Source organism: Hoplias malabaricus, chromosome 4, assembly GCF_029633855.1.
Source record: "Hoplias malabaricus isolate fHopMal1 chromosome 4, fHopMal1.hap1, whole genome shotgun sequence".
Classification (NCBI taxonomy): domain Eukaryota; kingdom Metazoa; phylum Chordata; class Actinopteri; order Characiformes; family Erythrinidae; genus Hoplias; species Hoplias malabaricus.
The window spans coordinates 71359859-71380354 of NC_089803.1; the positions used below are offsets into that span (position 1 = coordinate 71359859).

The 20496-nt window shown below is 44.2% G+C and overlaps 1 protein-coding gene across 1 annotated transcript; it reads right to left on the reverse strand.

Annotated features, from left to right (window-relative positions):
• Window positions 1–237: 237 nt before the first annotated feature.
• On the reverse strand, window positions 238–7300 carry si:ch73-139j3.4 (CD82 antigen). Its single transcript, XM_066668901.1, has 8 exons — window positions 7265–7300; window positions 5391–5469; window positions 5162–5277; window positions 2349–2423; window positions 1987–2091; window positions 1642–1803; window positions 1385–1468; window positions 238–732 (listed from the first exon to the last, which is right to left on the reverse strand). The coding sequence occupies exons 1-8, from the start codon at window positions 7298–7300 to the stop codon at window positions 238–240; spliced, it is 1152 nt and encodes a 383-aa protein (XP_066524998.1).
• Window positions 7301–20496: the final 13196 nt, after the last annotated feature.

Consider the following 20496-nt stretch of genomic DNA (forward strand, 5'->3'; position numbering starts at 1 on the left):
CCCAGTTCTGTGGGTGTGTGTGTCCCTCTGAGTGAAATCAAACAAATCATAACTCAATAGAAAGATAAACTGCAGCCCAGGACCTTTTGGCCCTCTCCCAAGTAAAATAAAACATCACGAACCCGGGGTTAATGGAGATAAACGTTATAAAACCCTGCCCTCATCAGCTCCTTGGCACTCGACAAAACAATTCAATCAGAAATGTCTCTGGTGCACTATGTAAACCCAGGTCTAGGGCTAGTACTCATTGTAATTACGAACATATCCATGGTCATAGTGATAGTCTGGATCATTGCCGTGGTGGTTATACTGGTCCTGACTAACGTAGTCTTGATGGTAATCAGGATGCTGTTTGTGGTCATAGCTGTGAGTAGTGGGCTCGGGATGGGGGCGGTGCTGGTAATGTTGATACAGTGGCTGCTCCTGAGCGTACGCAGGGTTAAGTCGCTGCTCGTGGAGGTGACTGCTGGCCTCAAGGTCATAGTGGTACTGCTGACGTTGATCGTGCTGGTAATAGCTCTCCGCTGGGGATTCCTGGTCCTGGGTGCTTTGAGGCTGCTGGTCGTAGGTGTGATCGGGAGCTTGGTAATGCTCCTGATGGCTCTGCTGGAGCTCGGCTTCCAGAGCACCGTTCTCCTCCTCCATCGCGGGGAGGAGGCTCATGGAGTGGAGGTCTTTAATCTTAAGAGCGATGTTGCGGTAGATGTGAACTCCCAGGGCAAACTGCAGAATCTGTACCAGGAAGCAAAAAAAAAAAAAGACGTCTGTTAAGATTTGCCAGCCACATACACTCCCAGATAATCAGTCAGTGTTTACTTAACGCCCAAGTAGATATTGAGTATCTATAAAGCGCCATATAAATAACATTCATTATTATTATAACTGAAGGAACATGTGAGGTGTTCCATGTTTTCGAGTCCCGCTCCGGGTGACTGTCTGTGAGGAGTGTGGTGTGTTCTCCCTGTGTCTGCGTGGGTTTCCTCCGGGTGACTGTCTGTGAGGAGTGTGGTGTGTTCTCTCTGTGTCTGCGTGGGTTTCCTCCGGGTGCTCCGGTTTGCTCCCACGCCAAAAACACACGTTGGTAGGTGGATTGGAGACTCAAAAGTGTCCGTAGGTGCGAGTGTATGAGTGAATGTGTATCGCCCTGTGAAAGACTGGCGCCCCCTCCAGTGTGTGTTCCCACCTTGCTCACAATGTGGGACCCACCGCCGCTCTGAACTGGATAAGGGCTACAGACAATGAATGAATGAATTAGCTCTGCAGATGTGCACTTACTTCATCTAGTCAGTATTGTTGTGACGCATTCCCTTAAAGACGCTTTGGATTTTACCTGGATTTACAGTTTTATTTTTGTCACATTCTCTCTCTTTCTCTCTCTCAGTACCTGAATGGCTAGGAGTCCAAGGTCCATGCCCACAATCACCAGGAGATTCTCCTGAAACCAGTCGTTCAGTTTGGCCCCACAGCCCTGCACCGAAAACAACATCACGACGGTCAGCCGCTTTAGATCAGAGTTCAGTTTCCAAACATCATACATGATGTCACTGTGTCCATTTACACAACACCCATTTGAGCTTGTAACACAATCTGGTGATGTTCCTTCAACAGAGGAAGGTGGGAGATCATGTGATCACTCTTTACCACTGCGTAGACTTCTGAGCCCTTTCCAAACAGAGAGGTCTCACTGAAGACGGGGCAGCTGCCGTTGAAGCAGGAGCACGGGTAAACGTCCGTCATGTTCAGGGACCGGATGAGTTTATTCGTCTGCCAGTCGCTGGTGTTCATTCTGCCGCAGCACTGCGCCTGCACACAAACCCTCTCATAACACACTAGGAAAAGAGGAGGATAAAACCCGAGCCAGGCTTTTTATTTTATTACTGTGGGCTGCTTTATGTGGCTTCATTCATTAAAAGATTAAAATAGTTATGGTTAATTAGGTTAATCATTTCTTCTGTGTCCGTTACAATCAATATCACTCATGCTTACAGACTCCTGCGCGCTGTCCAGGAGCCTCGCGGACGTCCCTTGTGTGGTGTTGCTGCCATAGTCGGAGATGATGGTATCAATGCTGTTAGTCAGAGCCACCACAATCTGTGGAAAAGATGAGAGACACAGTCAGCTTTCGGCTCCTTTTTGGTTCAGACTGGTTTAACTGCTCTAACATCAAACAGAATGTAATGGAAACACACGCTGGACGCTGTGAGGGGGAGGGAGAAGTCAGTAGGGGAAGGTGGTGACACACAGGATTGTGCCAAATCTGGGAGAAGGGAGCAGTGGTTTAAGAACCATCCTTGTGAGTGTTTACCCCTGGCATTCAGCAGCAGTTAAATATTAACTCAAATACACACCTGGTTTCTTTTTATCACCAATAAGAAAGTGACGAAAAGTTGACCCAGGACTATGGTAATCAAAAGGCCCATGTACTGGAAGAGAGGAGAAAAGACCATGAGTTAAGGCTTAAAGTAAATAAAAAATACATTCTCAAAGTAGTTTTTTCACATTTGACATGGTCTGCCCCTGAACCAATAGGGTGGCTTTTCCACTGCATGGTCCCCACTCAACTCTCACTCCTCCACCAGGTGAATCAGGTTCTGGTTCTGGAAGCGGGTTCTTGTTTAGTGGCTGTTCTCTCGTGGTTCAGAGCGAGTCGAGTAGGGACTAAACCGTGGCTTGTAAACCTTGCAGAGCGCTGATCGTCCAGAGAGAGTCGTCACTCTACGCCACGCAACGCAGACGACCAGCACCAACTCTCCATCTGTAAAATCTCCAGCTGCAGCAGAGATCACGTTTGTTTTTATCCGACTCACGACGGCAGCTCGTAAAATGATGCCGTGGTCTTTTGAAGAGGTTCAAACGCTCCTCGGATCGGTGGCCGACGAAAGAATCCAGCGAGAGCTGGACGCTGCAACAAGGAAGGAACAAACTCTACTGATCTGTCTGAACTGATGACGGAGCTGTGTTCAGTCCCAAACAACAACAACACGCCGATACACCATGAGTAAACACCGCTTAAAGATACTGGATACATTTTGGGGGCGTCAGTTAATACCCACCCCAAATAAAGACACTGCCTCTAAAGCCCTGTTGGGAGAGGAGGAGCGTCTCAGGGGGGTGACAGTAATGAAGCATTGTCCACGTCTCCTCTGTGATGGACCTCCTGTATCCTGACACAGTTAATATAACCCTGCCCCACACTGATACAGCGTAGAACACCACTCGCCCAAGAGGGAAGAGAGTGTGTGTGAGTGTTCTAGATCATAGTCTACAGTTCTGTCTTAGTTCATCCACCGCAATGAAGCTAGCCTTGTGGGGGGGGGGGTGGGTGTGGGTGGACCTGGGGTCAATGACTTTCTTGCTAACGCTAGCACTCTCCTACTGACACTGTTAATTTTTTGTTGTCATGGCAATGCCACTGACAATCATTCACAAAAATTGGACCCACCCTCACAGCAACAGCACAGATGTTTGGAGTTAGAGGTAAATGTTTATTCTGAGGCATACGTTTTCGATTAAAACACAGCATTGTGTAAAGGTCTTGGGCACGTAAAACTATTATAGTTATTTTTTAAAAGTCATCATCTCATTATACGTGGGGTTTGTATAAAATGACATATAAATCCAATACAAAAACATAAACACTAAAAAGTAAAAGGTTATAATATCACACTCGAATAATCTTATTTAATTTAACTGTTCAGATAAATATCTTTTTAAATCTCGTTTTTTTAAACACAGAACTCTTTGGACAGTGGCAGTAGAGGAACCGGAAAGTGGGGCATATCTTGTTTCGATGCTTAGGATGTGGACATGGAGACCAGGCCTCTTAACATCTTTACTGGAGCACTTACATCACTGCTTACACCATTTAACACAATTTAGCCTCTAATGGATACCTCACGGAAAGCCATTACAAGAAATGTTTCTGAAAACAGTCTGAGGCCTGAGATAAATACACAATAGTTTAGAGATAAGCTTTGTGTTAAAACATTCGTTCAACCATCGCAGTTGTGTCTAGAAATACATCTTCTTGTATAGAGACTTTGCAACCCCTGGTTCTTGGACACATTTCTCTGCAGTAATCTGAGTTTCTGAAAAATCTGAGGACTGTCTAGTGTTGGTAGATTCTCCTTTCAAACATTCTAATACACAGTCTCCTCTCGCCCACTTTCTGTGAACCACTTTGGTCCAAACATTCCCCACAGCAGTGTTCTCCCCCTGTGTAAACAGCCCTGTTCAGAACGCCCGCTTTCAGCACCTGTTCCTTTAAATGATAATGAGCCGCTCGCTGTTCACCCCGACCCCGAGCGCACAGCAGTGAGGAGCGAGGAGCAGAAGCTCTGGTTTTTAGCCGTTTTCACTCTGTTCTCTTTCTTCTCCGTTTTTACTCAGTGCTCTTATTTCTCCGCGCTCGTTGTGTCTGTTCTGCTGCGTTTAACCTCGTCTTTGTGCTCTCACATAAACACGGGTCCAGCACTGTGATTGGACAGACTCAGACGAGGGGGCGGGGCCATTCTAAAGTCTCTGCACTTGACACCAGAAGTGTTGCAGAATCAGAACGGCTCGTTTTATCCCATGTTTTCAGACTGGGAGCACACAGAGAACAGGCTGGGTGGGTCTTGTTTCACAGTGTGTGGGTTGGTGGGCTCCAGACATTAAAGTAAACATGCACAGAACAAGGGATTTTATCATAATTTATCCTCTTTAATTCTGAATTTAAGACGGTGGGTAACGTAAAGAGAGATTAATATCAAGATTTCTGATTTTTTCTTCTTTTTTTTAGCGAACCCTTTCTTTCAATGACAAATCAAAAGTGGGAGAGGCTTAGACCAGAAATGGTTGTGCTTTGCTGGAAGTGGATGTATTTATTGACCTCAGCATATTGCCCTCTAAACAAAGAGCGCCGATGTCAATAACATGCATACGGAGTGTAATTTAGACGGACAATCGCCCGTGTAGACTTTACATCGAGCCTTCCTGCTGACTTACGGACACTCAGAGAAGCTACTTAGCTCCTGAAATTCAGTACTGAATGACAGAACTCAATACACAGGGTCAATTCCATCAAAATATTGAATTTCTCAGCCCCTCTGTATGCAGACCCTGTGTGTATGACCTTACATATGTTGTATTGAGTGGTTTAATACACCTTTGTAGTACTTACAAGTGCGATTAAACATCTGCTTTCCAAGTGGACTCCCATGCAGCCCAGTACAGAGACCCCCACCACCACCAGGCCGATCACAAAAAGCCCTCCAGCCACCACTTTCATATCATCTTCTGTAGGAGAGCAGGAAAATATCAATACGCCACATAACACACAATGGTTCAGTGAGGAGACAGAGGCCTCATACTCAACTCTGCTCGAATCTACCTTCAAAAGAAAAGCTTACCGCTGTTTAAAACAGATATGAAGTTGCTCTTGTCAAACAAGATCCACACAGAGCATCCGAAAATGCTGATGCCGAGAATCTGCAAAGAAATTAAACATCTGTTACGTGTGCAGTGAGTAGGTAATGTACACCGCTCAGCCATAACCTTCAAATGACCTCCTCGTTTCACTCATGCTCCATTCTCTCTGCTCTGTAATGGCTCAGGAGACATCAAGGTGATTCTCCTGGAATTAATTAAGAGCCAAAGAATGAGAGAAAAATATACATGAGACACAGACGATACATAAATGAGATAAAGGAGAGAGTTGGGTTTAGTGCATCTGGCAAATCTGAGCACAGTTTCTGACTTCACTGAAATCTCTCCGCTAAAGGAGGAGTGTGGTGTGTTCTCTCTGTGTCTGCGTGGGTTTCCTCCGGGTGACTGTCAGTGAACACAGTGTGGTGTGTTCTCTCTCTTAAGATCATTGTAAGTAAAATGCACTTGATGTTAAGTATTAACTGTTACATAAATAAAACAAGTATATTTTACTTACACTTTTCATATAATAAACTAAAGCATATCACCTCCATTCAACTTAGTTTCCTATATAATTTCTTAATTAATTCATTTTCGTAATCCTTGCTTAATTTAAATAATTAAATATTCAAAATAATTTCAATATTAACCACAAAATACAAAACTAATCTCAAACATTTATTTAACAAGCAGCAAAATGACTCAAAAACTAGGCACGGTTCAAGTAAAATGTCGCTTTTCCACCTGATGGGTCCGGCTCTAATCGAGTCGACTCCACGCGGCTCGGCTCGTTTAAAGTTGGTCGCTTTCCCACTGGCAGGGCTCCCCCCGCGAAATGGACCCAGTGACGTTGCAAAACCCTGTCTCTAACAGGAATCACTGGCTTTTCAAAAAACCACAACAACAACAGCAGCAAAGTTAGGCGCCGTTTACTCCTCATGTGTTGTGTGTTGTTTTTGTACTGAACACGGCTCCGCCCCCAGTTCTCACAGATCCGTTTTTACTTGTTGCACGTTCAGCTTTCACTGGAAACTTTTGTTGGCCACCGACCCAAATTTCTTAAGAAGCATTTAAATCTCTTCAAAACGCCTCGAGGTAAAGTCACGAGCTGCCGCTGCGAGTCCGATTAAAATAAATGTGAAAGCTGCTGTAATTTCAGAGATTTTAAAAGTGGCGGTTTGTGCTGGATCTGAATGAGCTCTGCATTTCGTGGTGATTGACATGGCTCTAGCCAATCAGAGCTCTGCAGGGTTTACACCTCACCATTCAATACCTACTTGGCTCGGTTAGAACCCAGAGCGAGCTGGGACTGAAAACTTACCCGGTTCCAGGGCCAGATTTGGTCGGTGGAAAAGCAAAAGAGCCACACCAAATCGAGTCGAGTCGAGTAGGTTATATGCAGTGGAAAAGCTCTAAAAGTTACTTAGGTTCCCCGTGTCTTTCTCAGTACGCGCAAAACCAGTGGCACTATAATCCAAATACTCAGGTAAAACATACCATTTGAATTTTTACTACTTCTTTCCAAGCATCTAATAACGTAAAACCCACAGGTATGTGTTAGTCATATTTACTGAACCACAATCGTTTTTCTGCTCAACATACAATCTTCCATCAGTCGTCCTTTACCTACAGGAAGCAGCAGTATGTTCTCAAGCTTTACTCGGACTGAACATGTAGCTACCGAAAAAGCTGCAGGTCCAACGGACTGAACTTAATGGACAACTTTATCTTGTTCTTTTAGGAAGAGAGAAAGTTTCAGGAGAAATGGACTGCACACAAACAAGAGGGCTGTTAAACGTCTGGCAGAAAACCTCATTTTCTCAGTGAGGAATTCAACACCAGGCCATCCTCCCCACACCGAGGATGACCTGAGGAAGTAGCTTTCACTGGACATGACTGGCAACAAACAACGATATAACTCTCACCACAGCTTCAACGCCACCCTCGTCTACTGCCACCACACTCCATCACCACCTGGAGCACCTCCAAGAAAGAGTCAAACCCCTCGACCCCCGGCAAGGCCCCATCACGAGCAGGAGCTCCACACCTCTCCATCAGGTGATAGGGGCAAGGTGAAGTGGTGTTTTTTGGATCATGACTGCTGCAGTGATGATGTCAGCAGTAACATATTTTCAAAACAAGCTTGGACCCTGGGTGTGTGTAATTGGACCCTGGGTGTAACCCATTCCCGTACTTGTCATAGGGAGAAAGAACAGGGAGTTGATGTCCGATACTGGAAATGCAGCTAATCTACAACGTATAAAATATAAGACAGAGATCCTATGGCAAAGTGCATGAGTTACTGAGTTCAGAATCAGAAACGTCTCACAAACAAATCACACTTCATTAATGATTATATTACAGCACCTGGGCTTGAGTTTTATACTTTTAACTGAGGCTTGGCGAAAAATGAATGTAGTGTTGCAACTGTGGTAATGAAGGCAGCTCTTCCTAACTTTCATTATTTAAATGTATCTCGTGCCAGTAGAAAAGCTGGAGGTCTAGCTGCTGTGCGGTTCACAAAGGGACACCTCAGATACAATTAGTACCTGTCCACGGGCCTCCGAAGTACAACGTTGATTTTATTTGATGAATTTACAGAGATTTCTACTGACTTTGACCATTTTGTAATCGCTGGTGACATTAACATATTGACAATCCCAAGGAACTACACGTCATATTGGACTCTTGGCCTTTCACAGCATGTTACAGGGAGTTCACACTGTGGATGTCGTCATCTCAAAGATTCACAACGTATCAGCGACTGTGAAGGATGTGCCTTTGTCAGATCACTACTGTGTGTTCTTTGAAATCACCAGTCATCACAGGCAGACGGGTTAGTGTCAAGAAAAGGATTATAAAAGAAATGCAGCCACAGTTTTCATGAGTAAAATGTGCACTACACCGTGTGAACAATCCGACTCTGTTAATGCTCTGCTGGATTGTTTTTAGTTGTGCCAGTTAGAGTCTTACAAACAGAAAACACCTTGGAGAAAGGCTTCTCTTGTTCAAATCCAAAAGAGGGAATGTCACGAGGCAAAAACCTTCAAAGAGAGGCTAGGTGCATACAACGTGATAATATTCAATACACGTGAACATTCCCAGAGTGTGGTTAATGACTCAGACAGATCTGACTATGACAGCTGTAACTAAAAGGAGAGAAACACTGGCATTCCTCCACTCCACCGTCGACAAACTTGAAGCGGCGGACGATACCAGCGACTCAGTTTTCTATAATTCCCTGTGTCCATGGACCCCCTGGATCTGCCGCCTTTATCTATGAGGGAGCATTAACTACCAAAAGATAAACTAAACTAATGTATTTTTAGCCTAGATTTGAAGATTGCGACTGTCCCGAACATTTTCTCACCCACACCAGTGGACCCTGAATTAGTATCAACTGAGAAAGGTAATGGTGTGTTCTCCCTGTGTCTGCGTGGGTTTCCTCCGGGTGACTGTCTGTGAGGAGTGTGGTGTGTTCTCTCTGTGTCTGTGTGGGTTTCCTCCGGGTGACTGTCTGTGAGGAGTGTGGTGTGTTCTCTCTGTGTCTGCGTGGGTTTCCTCCGGGTGACTGTCTGTGAGGAGTGTGGTGTGTTCTCTCTGTGTCTGCGTGGGTTTCCTCCGGGTGACTGTCTGGTGTGTTCTCCCTGTGTCTGTGTGGGTTTCCTCCGGGTGACTGTCGGTCAGGAGTGTGGTGTGTTCTCTCTGTGTCTGCAAGGGTTTCCTCCGGGTGACTGTCTGTGAGGAGTGTGGTGTGTTCTCCCTGTGTCTGCATGGGTTTCCTCTGGGTGCTCCGGTTTCCTCCCACGCTCCAAAAACACACGTTGGTAGGTGGATTGGAGACTCAAAAGTGTCCGTAGGTGTGAGTGAATGTGCGAGTGTGTTATTGTCGCCCTGTGAAGGACTGGCGCCCCCTCCAGGGTGTGTTCCCGCCTTGCGCCCAATGATTCAGATAATGAATGGATGAATGAATGAGAAAGGTAATGAGTTTTTAACATTAAAATCCAGGACATCAGACGGGTGATTAGTGCATCCACATCCAACAGTGAGTCTGTTTCCTCTCATAAAGACGTAAAGCTTAAAATGTCAGCTCAGTACTGTTAGCAATGGTATTTAAATTGACACAGAGATTCGTCTCAAACCATCCACTCGCAGTCTCCACCCACTACACCCACATATTTAAAGAATGTCAAGTGTATTTTATTGTCCGAGGGAATGGAATGTTAAGTGTAAGTTTCTCTCCTGGAGGTGAGATGTCAGAAAGCCCCTAACATTTTCTCTCTCCGTCCCAAAGCATGAAATTAACGTAAACCAAAACCATATGCTTCACAATATTTGGAAGGGAAAACTACCCATAAATATAGGGAGAGAAAAGAGGTGGAGGAGAGAGAAGAGAATTGGGTGAAACTCTTTTTTGTAATAAACATTTATTTACAAATTAAAACTTGTCTGAGGTGAGTCCTCTTCATTCATCATCATCCACACCACAGCACCACCGAGGAAAGACATGATAGAAATTTGGCGACCCCTATGGGACTTCAGGGCGGGGGTGGGTCTGGTGGGTGCAAGGCAGGGACACACCCTGGAGGGGGCGCCAGTCCTTCACAAGGCGACACACACTCACACAATCACACCTACGGACACTTTGGAGTCGCCAACCCACCTACCAACGTGTGTTTTTGGAGCGTGGGAGGAAACTGGAGCACCCGGAGGAAACCCACGCAGACACAGGAAGAACACACCACACTCCTCACAGACAGTCACCCGGAGGAAACCCACGCAGACACAGGAAGAACACACCACACTCCTCACAGACAGTCACCCGGAGGAAACCCACACAGACACAGGGAGAACACACCACACTCCTTACAGACAGTCACCTGGAGGAAACCCACGCAGACACAGGGAGAACACACCACACTCCTCACAGACAGTCACCCGGAGGAAACCCACGCAGACACAGGGAGAACACACCACACTCCTCACAGACAGTCACCCGGAGGAAACCCACGCAGACACAGAGAGAACACACCACACTCCTCACAGACAGTCACCCGGAGGAAACCCACGCAGACACAGAGAGAACACACCACACTCCTCACAGACAGTCACCTGGAGCGGGACTCGAACCTACAATGTCCTTAGTATATTATAGGGATCATGAGTTAAAATTAATAAACCACTAATTATGAGAACAGAGATGTAAGCATAGAAACATTGGACAGTGGTAAACAATTGCTATGTCACCCGCTATGTGTTTTAATAAGTTCACAATGAACAGGGAACAGAGCTGTTGGGGTGTTACAGAATAATGAAACCTGGTGTGTACTTGGCATGGAGCATAACATGACATTTGTTAAGAATTATGGCTCTGCAAATTGTTGAAAAAATAGCGTGCATCTAGTTATTGACAATTTGATCTTGCTTAGTGTGTTAAGTGTAACCAGATGTTGAAGTCAGCTTTGCTGGGGTTGTGTCATTTCTCCTTCATTTTTCTGTAACGTAAAGTACTGTGCAGAAGTCTTAGGCACCAAAGATAATGATAAATATAAGATAATGTTTCTCTATAAAGCAGTGGGTGAGAGTGAGACTGAAGAACAGTGTTTTGTTCAGATTCTCCTTCATCATTATTTAAAATCATTATTAATTCGCCACTAAAACTAGGCACTGGATGATCACCTCAAATAATACACACTCCACAAGGAGAGACTTGGACACATTCACACACAGAGGACACACTGGAGGAATGTGATTGGGGTTATTCATAAACACTTACTGCTCAGATCAATAGCTTTTTAAATCTCAATCTCTGGTGACTACAACTTTTGCACAGTGCTGTATATGGCTCCTATTTCACTCAGTCTTTACAGTTTGGAAAGGGGGGGGGGGGGGGGGTCTGGCCTCAAACCAATGAAAATGCTCTCTGGAGCTTATCTTTATCATGATTTTAAAATAATCTTACACTTTAAAACTGAAGATAAAACGTTATGGATGATCTAAAGTGTTGGCAGGTATTCACTGATCCTGTGTGTGTGTGTGTGTGTGTGTGTGAGAGAGAGAGAGAGAGAGAGAGAGAGAGAGAAATAGAGGGGAAGAAAGGGGTAGTGAAGACTGCAGAAAGAGGCACTGATGTCACCAGGGAGCAGCTGAATCCTCCCTCAGCAAAACCACAGTGTGTCCACAGCCCCTTCCACAAAATCCTGTATTTAAACACATGCACGAATAATCATTTATAGTTATTACCACTGAGCTGTAATAGCCAGGGGTCACCTGAAGGACAGCGTGAGACTATTACTCAAATTAAGGTTCATTTAATTGCTTCCCGTGTACAAGATACATGAGGGTTTTGTGTTTTTTTTTTTTGTTGTTTGTTTTTTTGTTTTAAACAAAAGCTTGGCAACGTGTTGTTGTCTGATGCAGTTTATTGATGAAGTCGATGCACTTATTTGGTTTATAATTCTATTAAGAGTGAGTTTAAAATGTGGGCAGGGGCTACACTGATTTACACGGAGATGGGAGTCTAGAGCTGAGATTCTTTGCTCCTTTGAAGCGGTGCGTGCACTTGGGAAATAAATCGTTGTCTTGCAACCATTCGGTGACAGTTATTTCTTGTGGGAGTGCATTCTTTTGAGACGTATATAGAACTGTATTTTTTACTTTTAGATAAGATCTTACTAATTAGATAAGCATATTTTTTTTGTTTAGTTACTAGAAAAGAGGGAGTCAGTCCTGGCGCTTCCAGCCCCTTAGTCTTAGTTGATTTGCCTTGTCCCCGGTGTCAGTGTCGTCGGTGGTTCTTGGTTTTCGGGTTCGTTTGGTCTCTTGTGGTTATATATTGATTCGTTCTCTTCTGTTTGACTCCTTTTATTTCAGTGTTTCTTGAGTTTTAATGAACTCTAAGTTACGTTTTGTTATTTGGTGCATGTCCTAGTTCTGTTTATTGTTGCTCTGTTGTGGTATTTCATGGTTTGTCTGTTTCCTTGTCCTAGGTTTTCTTCTGTGTGTGTGTGTTCCTCTAACTTTCTTGTCTTTAGCTTGGGTTTAGTTTGTCCATGTGGTAATCTCTGCCTTATATTTAGTCTGGTTTTCTTAGTCTGTTTATCTGCCTCCATCTTTGTTCCTGTGTTTACAGAAGTGTAGACCTGTGCCTGTCGTACCTGGGTAAAAATCACTGGAAAACAATTAAAGGAATTGCAGAGACAATGGGCATGTTATGGGCATGGATGTTTCTCTCGTATCTCTGTCCTGTCCTGTCCTGTCCATATGTTCTAGGATCCAGTCCTGGGTTCCTGACTGACTGCATGCCGGATGCCGGAATCTGTGTCCATGGTTTGGCTTCAACCATCAGCCATAAAAGAGAGAGTTACGTCACACCCAGGAGGAATGGTTCCTCACTCAATTGTCACCGTTTTCGCTGTTGAAACTAGATTCGTGTTTGAATTGTTAATTGTTGAATGTTTATTTGTGAGTGTTGCCTGTCTGTTGTACATATTTGTATCGTGTACCAGTTGTAGGGAGTGGCTGCCGTGTTGTTTTGGGAACTGGGGTTTGTCTCTGTTTATACACAGCAAGGGAGTAAGGTTAGCACATTGTCTTTGTTTTTGTCATCTTTCACAGGTTAGTTAGTGTACCACAAAGTAGTTAGTGTGGGGTTTGTTTGTTGTTTTGGCCTGGGTCACTCCTGAAGTCACTTTTCTGGTCACAAAACTGTATCAATCACCTCAATATACTTCACAAAACTGTCCTAAATTGTAGGTTTTTTTTGCACTCATCACACTCCGTTATTTCATTTTTTTGTGTTGCGGTCTGCCCTAGACCAGGTCGTAACATTTGGGGGCTCGTCCCTTTTCTTTTCTTGTTCTGGCTAGTGGTTTTCTCTTTTGTGGGTGGGCGGACGGTAGTGGTTGGAATGGCTAAATTTGACTTAGTTGCGTTTGCACTCGAGCCTACCTTAGAAACTTTTGATTTGTGTCGAAAAGACGACCTGCTTTTGGTGGCTGATTTTTTTTCTATTAATGTTTCTCGTTCTGCTCCAAAATATCACATAAAGCGTGTTTTGGAAATTGAACTCATTGGTAAGGGGATCTTACCTGAAAGGGACACTTCCCTGGGTGTTGCTTCAAGTGCTGTTCTGGGTGCGGAAGCGGCGGAGGTCGCCGACGTCCCAGACGCTCGGCCGTGCATGGATCCCAGCAGTTCCCCGTCTCCTGGATTAAATCCCCGCCTAGCCATCCGGCTGAAGGAGTTGGAGTTGGAAATTAAAATTCAAGAGCGTGAAGCAGAATCTCTTCGTCTGCGAGCGTTACAGATTGACGCCGATCGGGAGATGACCAAGTTAAGTTTGGCGGGCTTCAGGCCTGTCCCCCTCCCTCGGAGCACTGCAATCAGAGCTCACTCTGGTGGTCAGACAGCGATTGCTCCCCCGGTACCAATGCCCCGCTCTTCAGTACACTCTCCAACCCGCTCTACAGTCGTAAGTAACTCAGAACAATTTGATGTTACTCGGCAAATCAGCCTTGTTCCCGTATTTAGGGAGAATGAAGTTGATGCCTATTTCACTATTTTTGAGCGTATTGCCACCACGCTTAATTGGCCCAAAGACCTATGGTCATTGTTGTTACAATGTAAATTAGTGGGGAAAGCCCAAGAAGTTTGTTCTACCCTCTCATTAGAACAGAGTTTGGATTATGATGTTGTTAAAACCACTATTCTTAGAGCTTATGAGCTGGTCCCCGAGGCTTATCGACAGAATTTTAGGTCTGTAATGAAAACCCCCAGCCAGACGTTCATTGAATTTGCCCGAGAGAAAACTGTTTTATTTGAGAAATGGTGTACAGCTAGCAAGGTTACCACATTTGAACAACTCAAAGAACTAATTCTCTTAGAAGATTTTAAAAATATCCTTCCTGAGAAAATAGTGCTTTATCTTAACGAGCAGAAAGTGAACAGATTGTCTGACGCTGCTACGTTAGCAGACGAGTTTGTATTGACACATAAGACTGTTTTTACGTCGCCATCTAAACGTAATGTGATTTCTAGTCGCATTGCCCCAAGAACACCTGTTGATGACACTATATCCACGGCATCTGTCCCTGCTGATACTCGTGAGTGTTTTTACTGTCATGAACAAGGCCATCTTATTGCTGCATGCCCAGCGCTTCAGCGTAAAGGCTCTCGCTCTGTGTCACCTGTAAAAAAAGTTAGCGCCGTAAGCACGTTCCCTCATAACCACATACTGGATGAGTCTTATATTTCGGTCTCCTCTGCCATCGAGCCTGTATTCAAGCCTGTATTGAACTTGGAGTACTTAGGTTTCCCTTGCATTCAGTTCTTTTGAGTACAGGAAACTTTGAACGTTTTGTAAAGGTTGCCGTTCATTCTAAGCTGCCTGTTGATGGTGTTTCATTTATTTTGGGTAACGACCTCGCTGGTGGAGAAATATACACGCTACCGGAGGTAGTTAATGATCCGGTGGAGGATCACGCGCTCTCTACTCTTTTCCCCGCTTGTGTTTTAACTCGTGCTCAGGCTCGTAAATTTTCTGATATTAATCTATCAGAAACCTTTATGTGTAATATGGACTCTGATATTTGTTCCAAGTCTGCTGAGGACATTTTTCCGCCATCTGATTATGTGCACACAAATTCTGCTTCCTTTATAACAGGTGATTCTGACCCACTAACTCGAACTGCACTAATCGCCGCTCAAAAAGCAGACGGTACTTTAGATAAATGTTTTAGAACAATCACAGACCAAACATGCCGTTTAAATGGTAAAAATCTGTATTTTATTGAGGAAGGTGTATTGATGAGGTCCTGGGTTCCCTCTAGTTCCTATGGTGAATGTGATGAGGTTCATCAGATCGTAGTTCCCCATCCTTACCGGGCACACGTTTTATCATTAGCTCATGATCACCCCCTTGCTGGTCATCTAGGGATTAGGAAAACATTGCAGCGTATTTTAAAACATTTTTTTTGGCCCTCCATTAGATCAAACGTCACACATCATTGCCGGTCTTGTTATACCTGTCAGGTTGTTGGAAAACCAAACCAGGTGATCCCGGACGAGCCCCCAAATGTTACGACCTGGTCTAGGGCAGACCGCAACACAAAAAAATGAAATAACGGAGTGTGATGAGTGCAAAAAAAACCTACAATTTAGGACAGTTTTGTGAAGTATATTGAGGTGATTGATACAGTTTTGTGACCAGAAAAGTGACTTCAGGAGTGACCCAGGCCAAAACAACAAACAAACCCCACACTAACTACTTTGTGGTACACTAACTAACCTGTGAAAGATGACAAAAACAAAGACAATGTGCTAACCTGACTCCCTTGCTGTGTATAAACAGAGACAAACCCCAGTTCCCAAAACAACACGGCAGCCACTCCCTACAACTGGTACACGATACAAATATGTACAACAGACAGGCAACACTCACAAATAAACATTCAACAATTAACAATTCAAACACGAATCTAGTTTCAACAGCGAAAACGGTGACAATTGAGTGAGGAACCATTCCTCCTGGGTGTGACGTAACTCTCTCTTTTATGGCTGATGGTTGAAGCCAAACCATGGACACAGATTCCGGCATCCGGCATGCAGTCAGTCAGGAACCCAGGACTGGATCCTAGAACATATGGACAGGACAGGACAGGACAGAGATACGAGAGAAACATCCATGCCCATAACATAAGAAAGAACTGAGAAATGAGGGCTCTCCAGAATCACAGTAAATAGGAACTGCGCCCAAGACAAGGAAAGACACCTGAGAATGTGTGTCCAGTGGTGGTCCGAGGACAGGGTTTGGGGCACAGCCTTGGATTTCAAAGTTGAAGAAGAGCTTGTGGTGGGATCTCAGCCTGCTCCAGGAGACATAGAGAGACGTTTAGCAAATCTCCTGGAGGTCCCAGCCATGGACGAGATTCTACAGAAAGCAGGACTTGATCGATATGTAGGAACGGCTGTGTGTGTGAATGTGAGAGTGTGTGTGTCGCCCTGTGAAGGACTGGTGCCCCCTCCAGGGTGTGTTCCCACCTTGTGCCCAATGATTCCAGGTAGGCTCCGGACCCACCGCGACCCTGAACTGGATAAGGGTTACAGATAATGAATGAATGAATGAATGAATGAATGAATATTCAGATTTACTTGACTCTGTCCCCAAATGGCTCTTGTCCAGTGACTCCTGGTGTAAGTGCATTGAATACAACACTAACTTAATGGGACACAATTTTCTGCAGCTGAAGAACAATAAAACAGAGATTATTCTGTTTGGGAACAGCAGTGAGACACTGATCGGCTGCGTATCTGAACTCCAGAGCCCTCAAACCTAAATAACCACCTTGTCGTATTAATGGACTCAGATGGGCTTTAGTCTCATGTTAAAGCAGTTACTAGATCAGCATCTGTACCATCTTAAGAACATCAGTCAGATCAGAGCTCTTCTGACTAAACCACAGCTGGAGGAACGTATCCGTGCTTTTATTTCTAGCACTGATTACTGTAATGCCCTCTTAACTGGACTCCAAAAAAAAGACTTCAAAACACAGCCGCAAAAGGAGAGACACCTCCCGCCTGTTCTCACATCTTTACACTGGACTCCAGTCTGTTACAGACATTAACAGGGTGCTGTTACTGCTCTATAAATGTCTTAATGGTGTAGGGCCAGTGTATTTATCAGATCTGCTCCAGAGATATGAGCCCAGGGCCCTCAGGTCTTTAGGAGCTGGAGTTAGTCCTCCCTCTGGTGGAGAGTAAACACAGAGGAGTGGCGTTTAGCTCCTGAAACAGAACCAGACCGAGAACATTAGAGAAGAGAGTGTAACTGGAGAAGAGAATGTAATGAACCTTTAGGGAACCTTTAACACCACTGCTGTACCTTTTTAAAGGTGCATTACACTGTTTGTAGCTTTAGGAACAATAATGTACCTCTAACATAGCTTTATTTCTGAGTGTTTACATTTGTGAGTTCTAGAAACTAGCTTCAAATCAATGAAAAGTAAATGCCTTCAGAGTGTGGAGCAGGTAAAACCCCCTCAGGGCTGGGTCAGGGGCTGTAGGGTGGAGGCTAATATCCCGGAATCCAGTCACACACTGCGCCAGACTCCGGTTTCTTCATCACACTCGTGTTTCTCAGAATGATTTCGTTTTCAGTTTGACTGCAACAAAACTAATGATAGAAATGATCTGATGTTTTCTTTGAATCCCTCAGTGTCTCTGGGTAGAACTGTTATTAAAAGTCCTGCAGAACGAGGAGATTATAACAAAATCCAGAACCTACAAAAGACCCTCGTAATTCCATAGGCCTTCCTCCAGACGTTAGTGCAGTTTCTGCAGTGCTGAGCTCAGAGTAACAAAGACAGAGACCATGTTACAGCTCAGTGGAGCATCACGATGATTTTGAAGCTGTAATTTTAAGGGAAAAATGCAACCTAGCGTTCTTTTAAACACTTGTCCGTCAAAGGTTTTAAAGCGGTGTGTTTGAAGATGATCAGCGCTGGGTCTGAAAGGAAAAGGTCAGGAAATGTTTAAAGCAACACTAGGAGGAGGAGGAAGACAGGTGTGGTTTCCTACCCTCCTCCGAATGTTATATAGTGCAGTTTCTGCAGTGCTGAGGCCGGAGTAGCAGCTACAGAGGCTCTGTTCTCCCTGTTATAGCTCTGTCGAGCATCACGATGATTTTGAAGCTGTAATTTTAAGGTAAAAATGCAACCTAGCGTTCCTTTAAACACTTGTCCGTGAAAGGTTTTAAAGCGGTGTTTGTGAAGATGGTCGGTGCTGGACGGAAAGGCTCAGGAAAAGCTTAAAGACAGAGTGTATGACGCTGGTGAGTTCTGGATCTGAGAGGAAGAGGTTCATGGAATACTTTAAGGCAACATCTATGAAGCTGATCAGTGCTGAACTGAAAGTGAAAGGTCAGGAAATTTTTAAAGCAACACTAGGAGGGGGAGGAAGACAGGTGTGGTTTCCTACCCTCCTCCGAAAGTTACATAGTGCAGTTTCTACAGTCCTGAGGCCGGAGTAGCAACTACAGAGGCTCTATTCTCCCTGTCATAGCTCTGTGGAGCATCACAATAATTTTGAAGCTGTAATTTTAAGGCAAGAATATTACATAGTCCTTCTTTAAAGTGGTGCGAGTGAAGTCAGCCAGTGCTGTGGGTTAAATCTCTAGTGCCATTGTTTCTGTTCACTCTGATTAATAACAATTCTCCACAGGGTCTTAGTGGCGTCACACCGACTTTTTGGACTGGGATCTGCAGTAAGCTGCTAGAGAAAATATTCAGAGACAACACTTCCAGAAAGTGGTTGGGACAAAATCAGACGTTTCAGAAAGTGGTGGAGACGTGTCCCCAGCATCACTTACGCCTACGCTTTACTTTGACAAGTTAGCACCGCTTACAATAATGTGTCACCAAAACGCACATTAAAAAAAAGACCTAATAAATAAAACTAAATGTTTACTGCCATCGTAAGCTGTAAATGCTTTACTCATTCTGTCTTACCACAAAGAACGCATTGACCAGCATTAGCAGGAATTTCAGAATCTGCAGCTTGTCTTCTGCCCTCATGTTGTTGGAGACTGAAGGAGAACAATGGCTGGTCGCTAAGAAAAAACACAACAGTGGACCTGAGCAACTCCTAATCACAGGACTTTCCTAATGAACGAATAAAGCTTTAAAAGGACTGTTATTGTCACCTTTATTTAGATTTTTACCTGAAGTGGTAAGCTCTGATGTCTTTTTAATGTAAAACAATTCCCCTGAGGCAGGAGTTTTCACAAATTCTTCATTTGCATTCTTCTTTCTCCTTGTCAAGTCTTCACCCGTCCGTCAGAAGCCCTCCAGTCCAACCTTAGACTGAAGTTCACTTCCTCATAACAACACCAATCATTAACCTTTTCCCATCACTCACTGTGTGTGTGTGTGTGTGTGTGTGTGTGGGGGGGGGGGGTTGTGGACTTAAATCCATTGGTCTAAGTGGTTATTATCATCATGGTCATTATCGCCCTTGTGTAAAATGTCTGTAGTAAAGCCACATGAATTTAAATCGGATCACTCTAAGACTCTTATGGGAATTTTGGATTGTTGTTTACTGCAGGCCGCTAAAAAACTGCAATGTGATGGTGAGTAGATACTTAACTAAATACGTGTTTAGGAAAAGAGCTTTACAAATAAGTCAGTTGTATTATACTATTAAAAATACTAAAACCCACCTCAAAGTCCCCGCAGAGTCAAAGGGACGGGATATAAACGGATTTGCTCGGTCCGGAAGGCGCAGATCCAAACCCCTTTGGTATGTTGCTGGTGGTCCCTTGCGATTGCATAATCAGATTCCAGGATGTGAGGTTCTCCTCGCTTAAGGGCAAGCACGTGCTGTCTCTCCAGGTTGGAGCTCCCCTCCAGGGGCTGTGTCTGTGTGCAAAGTCAGGGCACGCGGACCAGTCGAACCACCTCTGGCAAACTACCTACCACCCTATTCCTAGATAAATGAAGACACTGTACAAAATATAAAAACTACAGCAGGGGCCTGGGAGAGGAGGCTGAAGAGTGGAATACAATCTGAGGTCACAATCTGGGTTTTTAGGTCTGAGGGTGCGGTTTACAAATCTGAGATTAAATTTTACTAATCTGAGGGTACACTTTAAAATTTATCTTTTGGATTTGTACAAATTTTACAAATCTAGTGTTAAATTTTACAAAACCAAGGGTAAATTTGACAAATCTGAGGGTAGAGTTTTGCTAAACCGAATGTACAGTATATAGAGCATGAATTCAAAACCGTGGGTACAGATTTTCCTCCTCAAATACTTAGTGACCCTTCCTGGGCTCCAAAATACCCCTTAAACAGTTGAAACTGGGAGATTTTATGGGTTTTGATTGTATTTTTTCATTTTAAATTTAATGCCAGCCTCACGTTTCAGAAGTGTTGGGTCAGGGGTGACAGTAATACCTTTATCTTGTGTAAATCTTAAAAACACCTGTACAAACATCTGACGGCTAATTATGTTAACAGACTAACAATTATGTTAATTGTGTTAATTATGTGAACAACAGGTAAATGTAGAAAATGATAGAATCTAAAAAAAAA